We start from the raw sequence: 7,447 nt of genomic DNA on the forward strand, positions 1-7,447 counted from the left end.
ATGAACAACAAATGTTTAATTGCACAATGACATATCTGATTGTTCCTTTAATATTCTCCATTCAATAAAGCTACATAATTTTTAACAATTAAACACAAAATTATGAAACATTTAGTAGACATCAAGAACAAGCTTAAAATAAACAAATGCGATATTGATTCAAACTCAGTTCATTTACTACCTAGACTCCAAATAGGTAGAATGGCACCCTGACACATTTTGATTGAGTTAGACAGTAATGCAAATGCGTAAGAAATTAAAGGAATCAGTAAAATAAACGTAGAATTGATATTAAAACAAGAGAAGCTTCGGAATAAGATGCCAAAAAGCCAAAGAAGATGCAAGTGTCACGGGACTAGAACCCATGACACAAGATCAATAATGTGCTTCTATTATAAGAATTATTACAGCACACACACTACACCTGATTTTCGTAGCAAGTGTGTTTTAGGAATCATTGATTTCTTCATTATGCCTCTTTTCATTATTATGTTACTATTAATGGTTTTCAGCGACAATTATGTGAACCAAATCCCAGTCTATATGTAGAGCATAAAAGGTCTGGGAGTTGATTTTGCAGGAATGCAAATTTGCTTCCTTAGGCCTCACCCTGCATTTCAAAAGTACATACATAATAAGAGTTAAAAGAAGGGCGAAAGAGAAGTTCAATGCTATATGAAAACGGTTGTGCTTTAACCATGTCTGCATTCCTAGCCGAAATTGATTCCTTGTGCCAGCGGTAACTCACTCCCGTAGTTTATTGTGCTGCCAAAGAGAATGTTAATGGAAGAATATCAAACACCTAAACCCCACTTTTGAAGATAACCAAAATGCTGGTCTCGTCTTTCTATATCACACTTATCCAATATATAGCAATGAAAGAAAAAAGAATAAACAAGGAATTGGACTTCATAATCATGTTTACCAGGTTGACCGTCGCATGTATTGTTTCCAAGAATCACTGCCAGCTTCACGGCCTCCTCCTGTGGCCTTTTCACCACCAAAAGCACCACCTATTTCAGCCCCATTGGTTGGTATGTTCACATTGACAATACCAGCGTCACTTCCTTGTGGCCTGCATGTGAGAAGCAAGGTTTCTATATCATAATTCCATAGCAATATTAACTAGCAACCTAAAGTTTCATCTTGTTAATACACATATTTTGATTAGTAAGAAAGCTTTTGAATGAGTAGAAATTGAATAACTTATTGAGACACCGGGCAGAGAGACTCACCCAATCCATTTGAAAATGAATTCAGGTTTACTAGTGAAGATGGAACTGCTCAATCCTTGAGGAACAGAGTTGTTTATTTCAATTGCTTCTTTCAAAGTCTGCAAAATTAGTTAAGGTTTCAGACGGCAGCTCATTGCACAACACTAGAACATGACAGACTTTGTTTAAAGTGTCTCCTAGAATATTGAAAAACAAGGCGACCTTAAATTTCATGACATAAAGAACTGGTGCAAACAGCTCTTCTTTAACAACATTGGCATCTGGAGAAATCTCAACAATTGTGGGCTGCACAAAGTTCCCCTCAGACTCTATTATACCGCCACCAGTAAGAATCTTTCCCCCCTGGGAAGCATCACAAGATAGAATAAGGTCATGACAGCCAAAATATGAAACAATTGAAATTCTAACCACGTCAGCTTCTAGGTTCATCAAACAAAACCATACATAAAGTCAGCACATTAATCTCCATGCTGGGAGTTTCAAGGTAGCCAAACAATGTTGAAAGTCAACAATTTATGGGATCTTATTAGGAACATTGAAGCTACAGATATTCATTAATGCACAAAGTAAGATTATAAATATAGTCATCTCTTTAACACCATGAGATGTCTTTCAGAACATTTCATGCAAGTCCATGGAACCCAAAAAAGTTATGTGAAAGATTGTGCCAATGAATTCTTCAAAAATTAGATTCAAGCTTCAAGTCAAGGCATTTTATAGAAGATAGGAGAAACCTTAGACATGGGTTGAACACGGTTTAAGAGTGAAACTACAAATAAATAAAAAACGCACCTGTGACTTAATTATCTCTATTCCTTTCTCAAAGTTCTTCCTTGAAGAAGAAGTGTGCAATGGCCCAAGCAAGGTACCCTTTTCTAATGGGTCCCCTATCTTAACTTGTTTGTACACATCAAGTAGCTGGTCAACTACAGTCCGATATATACTTTCATGAAGAAGCTTCAATACAAGCAAACAGAAAACAGGAAAATCGTTGGCAGGTTTAAAGACTCAATATAAATATATATTTATGTATCACAATCCAGAAGATTCACTTAATTAAAAAGTACCAGTCTACGACATGTGGTACAGCGCTGACCAGCAGTACCAACAGCAGCAAATAGTACAGACCGAACAGCTAATTTTATGTCAGCATCATCCATGACAATTATTGCATTGTTTCCACTTAGTTCAAGCAAGCATTTACCAAACCTCTCATTTACTGTTTGTTGTACTTTTACACCCACCTGAGGTAGAACGTGAAATATAAATTAAAATATTAGTGTAATGGAAGTATTCATGTATCTAATAGATATGGAGATAAAAGTTCTTGTTAATTGATAGGAAAAAACATCAGATTTGAAATGTATCTTTAACAAATTAGTAAGCCACAACATAAATATACAACATCCTATTCTGTCATTCCAAATACAATAAGTAATAACATAATTCCGTCAAATAGGCACGGGATAGAAGTACCTTCGAACTCCCTGTAAATGAAACTAGATTAATGCGTCGATCTTTTGCAATTGCTTCCCCAATTTCAGCACCGCCACAAAATGATGTGAAAATTGCACCAGGTAAGTTATTCTTTTCCAAAACTTCAGCCACTAATTTTGTTGTTGCTATTGTAACCAGAGGAGTGGTTGGAGCACCTTTCCTACAATTCATACCAGTTTTTGTAAGTTAATATATGAAAGAGAACCTAAATCTGTTTAAAGCATATTATGCTAACTAATGAAGACACACTTATTAAGTAGAAATCTTTTCAAGGAAATCAGATTATGCAATCGGATTGTATCTCATAGAATATACACTGCTAACCACCATGGCCAACACATCAATAGAAGATGTGGAATCATCAAATTTTTTGTGATCTTCCAATGTAAATATCTCATTATTGCACTACAGCATTGAACCAATTTATAGTTCAATGAAAGGAATGAAGTACATACAATTATTAGTGTGAACTAAATCAGTAGAATTTACTACGGCATGATTAGAAGTTCCATTAAAGGAAGCAAGCACATGAAAGCTATAAATAAATGCCAAAAGGTAAATTCAATACTGAAAACGAGAACCAAGAAAATTCGTCGTCAACAAAAAAAGGCATAGTACTTGATATACCTGATTCTATAAGCAAATATAACTGGAATTTACAATTGATTAGAAAAGGCATAATGGACCCACTAAGAATATATATATATATGAGCTTAAGGATTCAACATTCCCCAATAAAGTGGAAACATAATAATTGGGAAAACATTGACATCAAGCCTTACCAAACAACACAGTTTCCACACACCAGTGCAATGCAGGCATTCCATCCTACACAATGCAAGATTTGTAAGTAGAACTATCAAAATACAGAAAGTTCAGTTAATAATTTGATTCAATGCCTATCATTAAGACATTCTTAATAGGAAGAAATCAATTATCTTAAACGTTGTTCCATAGTTATGAATCCAATTAAATAAAATCCCGGAAGCAACAAAATTAAGCAATATAAAAAGAATCACGGAGCTTTTCTGGTATCAGTTATGCCAGAAAAGTTTTAAGTCTCCCTGCAGCAAAAATGCCTAGTTTATAAATAAAGGAAATGCAACTTACCAAGAACAGCACATGGGAAATTAAATGCCGTAATTACACCAACAATTCCAAGGGGATTCCACATCTGTTCCCAGAATACAAGAGCAAAACGTCAATTTTCTTCTCGGACTTGGTCTAGGAGTCCAAGTTAAAAATGTTTAACCAGTAGCTCACCTCCAACATCATATGATTTGGACCTGTTAACAACAGAACCAATCATTTTAGGACAAATTCCTACCATCTATATCTACATACATACATACATACATACATACATACATACATACATACATACATACATACATACATATATTACTGTACTAAATTGTACCACATCAGTAGCAGTTTTATACTATATTTAATATAAAATCCAAACTGATGGCAGTCATTATAGATAAGAAAACGCCAAAAGCAGTAAACATGCAAATTTCAACATTCCAGCAAAAGTTAATTCAGCACAAGTGCATAAACAGAATTCAAGCAATCCAGAAACCAAACACAAGAGGATGTATAAAGTAATGATGACTAATGGACTTATGCACTTACGTTCTGAAGGTATTACAGACCCATTCAATTGCCTGCTTAAACCCACAGCAAAGTCACACATGTCAATGATTTCCTGCAAGATTAGCATTTTACAGTTACATAGGTAAAGAATATATATAGTTATATATAGTTATGGTTAGCATAATTTTCATGCATTTTTACAGATTTGGACAATGAACCAGTAAAACAACAGAATTGATCCACTCAATAAAAAAAAAGTACAGGAAATCCTATCATGAAAGCTAATGTGGGCAGAATGAGATAAACAACAAAAACGCCTAAGATATGGCAGACTAACAATCTTCCACCTTCGATTCGATAACACTTATACATATTAGTACATTACAGCATTGCCGCTCCAGAAGAACTCTTGAAAAATTTCATGATCTCCATGAATGGTGGAAATCATAAAAGAAAAAGGAAAGTACTTGCTGTAAAAGAGAAATATCAGAAAGTAGTACTGTTACAAGATTTGGTGAATTCAAACTACACACAGTGAAAACCTTAAGTCTAGAAGCAAGGTCTTCTTGCTGCATTGCTTTGACTATTAATAAAAGAATTTCTTTTATTTTTCGCAGAAAATAGAAATTGACAGATTCCCAACAAAAAGTACCTCTCTCTTGAGTCATGTGAAGATTGAAGAAAATATTTAAACTAACTCAACCAAATGCTAAATGGCTCATGTAGTTCAATATGGGCTGCCTTATGACATATTATATGCAAAGAGACCAATGTGATAACAGTGACAAGGCCGCATAACATACTTGAACTTCCCCAATTCCTTCGGGAAGAATTTTTCCCATCTCAAGAGAAACAAGGCGGCCAAGCTGCTGTAGTTTGGATCTCAATGCATCACCTATTTGTCGAACTATGTCACCTCTCTTAGGGGCTGGAACCTGAAACAATAAATAAAGCATAAAAGGTTCAGAGAAGTAAAAATGGCATTAAGAAATGTAAATTTCCAACCGAAATATAAAGTTTAAGAGTATGGTATCCGTCCATCTTACCTGCATCCAAATCTTTGCTGCTTCACTGCAAGCTTGCATCCCTTCCTCATAGTCTTGGATGGAAGCCTCACTAACTTCGGCAATTTTCTGCAAAAGCAACATTGAAATAATACTAAAATTATAGGAGTGAAGAAACTAATAGTTTCTAAATGACTGGATCAAGTAGTTTAGTACTCAGTAACTAGCAAGTGTGTTTGTAAAACATTACTATTATCTTTAAAATGCAGAAGCAAAAATAAGAGAAAACCTGCAGCATATGAGTAAAAGCTAAAAATTAAAACCAAGAATACTGCCACTCAATAGAAGAGCAAGTCTTAACATTGGTTTATTTTAAAGATTTATAGAGGAGGATCCAAGTCGGAAAAATACGATGAGATTGAATGTAAGTTATTTTCTCAGAAAGACAATTCTATCAGTCTCACCACAATTAATAATAAACCCATCTTATCTAGCATAAAAAAACAAAACATTCTTAAAAATAGAACCTGATTATGGGCAGGATTAAGAGTAGAAACCACAGGGCCACTTCCTTTCCAGGTGCCATTCACAAAACATCCCAAATTGCCAGAACTCAATCCGATCTCGCTCAAGAACTCGTACTCTTTCCTTGAAAAACCCATCTCTGCAATTGCACACACACACAAAAAGGGAAAAAAAAGAAGTTTCCTTCAAAATCCAACCAAAATATATACAAAAACAGAGGAAAGGTTTTTAATAATTCATCATGAACTCGATCTCTATTACCTTGCTTTTTCTTGAGTACCAAAGGAAGAGAGCGAAAGTAATATGTTGAAGTTGATGTCGAAGGAGAGAGAGAAGAGTACCTTAAGTAGAGGACTGAGACAGACTGAGGCCTTTTCGGCCTATGATCTGAAAAGAGCCGTGACGTATGGGGGATGTACAAGATTATATTTATAAATTTTGTCCATACTTTATCCTCTTCTGCAATGGATCACACGTAATGTTCTTGTCTTTTTCATGAGGTGGCTCTCTCATCTGATTTTTTATTTATTATACCAAATCATGGGTGATACTCTAAATAAGTCCTAAACTTTAAAACATTTTAAACAAGTCCCTATATTATCATACTGCTCCAATCAGGTCCTTTCCTTTGTAATTTTTTAACTTTTTCGTCTTATGAGTATTTATAACATGTTTTATATTTAGGCATGATGATTTTTTTGCCCTTCAATTTTATAAAAAAAATTATTTTAGCTTTTCATTTAATTTTTTGCCTCTTTTACTATTATGAAATTATGTGAAAGCATTATCTCAAAGCTTCTTAGCACTATTGTTTTAAATTCATAGCTAGAGGAGGAAACACTGTCGCACATGCAATGGCGAAAGAAGGGATGAAAAGCTTAGACCTGTGACCCAAGTCAATAAGTTACACTGGCATGGACACGGGCTAAGACACGACTGTCTGTACCTATTTCGAATGTTGACACGGCCATGTGACCCCTACAGACCAAATTTTTCAACTTTTTCCTAAATTTTCCAAATGTTTTCGATTCAGTCCCGAATTGTTTCTTTAATATTTTTAGGGCCTCTAGGGCTCAATTAAGGAACATTATGGATGTATTTGAATGAAATTTGAGTATGTTTGTATTAATGTATGATTTGAATGGTTTTTCTATTCCATTTGTCCGGTAATACTCCTTAACCTTGTTTAGGCGACGTAATACGGGTTAGGGGTGTTACAGTTGGTACGTCAAGAGGCGATCACCAACCAAGTAAAATAAATAAATAAAATTTACGTCTCAACCTCTAACCATGAAACTTCTATAATGTTTTACGAATAGTAATCGTGTATATTTTTCATTGATGTTATAGTTCGAGGTTCGATGTTGTCCTTCCCAATAATGTTATCTCTAAGTTTCGAATTGGTGTTCTTTTTCTTCTTATTCATTACTCATTTATTTTTGGTTAAAATATGTCTTAACTCCTTGTACTCGTGGTAAATTTGGAAGTTAGACTATGTACTTTAATTTTTAGGAATTTAGTTTCCTACTTTTTAGATTTCAAATTCAAGTCCAATTGTTATCACTTTTAAGATTATTCTGTTAAATGCAA

General features: G+C 34.4%; 1 protein-coding gene across 2 annotated transcripts; it reads right to left on the reverse strand.

Annotated features, from left to right (window-relative positions):
- Positions 1–269: 269 nt before the first annotated feature.
- On the reverse strand, positions 270–6,379 carry LOC107900603 (aldehyde dehydrogenase family 7 member B4). 2 transcript variants are annotated; one of them, XM_016826266.2, is made up of 16 exons: positions 6,199–6,379; positions 5,860–5,996; positions 5,375–5,461; positions 5,132–5,263; positions 4,368–4,440; positions 3,996–4,018; positions 3,843–3,906; positions 3,515–3,560; positions 2,712–2,892; positions 2,303–2,479; positions 2,028–2,192; positions 1,437–1,577; positions 1,236–1,333; positions 926–1,075; positions 698–765; positions 270–610 (listed from the first exon to the last, which is right to left on the reverse strand). In XM_016826266.2, exons 2-15 carry the CDS (start codon positions 5,992–5,994, stop codon positions 711–713), a joined length of 1,527 nt encoding a protein of 508 aa, XP_016681755.2. In that variant the 5' UTR covers positions 5,995–5,996; positions 6,199–6,379; the 3' UTR covers positions 270–610; positions 698–710. The 2 variants fall into 2 exon arrangements, with proteins under 2 accessions (XP_016681755.2, XP_016681754.2); XM_016826265.2 differs by having other exon boundaries at positions 6,119–6,278.
- Between the last annotated feature and the right edge of the window lie 1,068 nt (positions 6,380–7,447).

Source organism: Gossypium hirsutum, chromosome D06 (assembly GCF_007990345.1).
Source record: "Gossypium hirsutum isolate 1008001.06 chromosome D06, Gossypium_hirsutum_v2.1, whole genome shotgun sequence".
Classification (NCBI taxonomy): domain Eukaryota; kingdom Viridiplantae; phylum Streptophyta; class Magnoliopsida; order Malvales; family Malvaceae; genus Gossypium; species Gossypium hirsutum.

What these genes read in the sequence shown, in the direction of transcription:
- LOC107900603 (XM_016826266.2), bottom strand. Translation starts at nt 5,994, where the DNA reads ATGGGTTTTTCAAGGAAAGAGTACGAGTTCTTGAGCGAGATCGGATTG. An exon ending in CAAATCATATGATGTTGGAG is followed by an intron (nt 3,907 to 3,995) that starts GTGAGCTACTGG and finishes TTCTGGGAACAG; the next exon opens with ATGTGGAATCCCCTTGGAAT. An exon ending in CATTTACAGGGAGTTCGAAG is followed by an intron (nt 2,480 to 2,711) that starts GTACTTCTATCC and finishes GTTCTACCTCAG; the next exon opens with GTGGGTGTAAAAGTACAACA.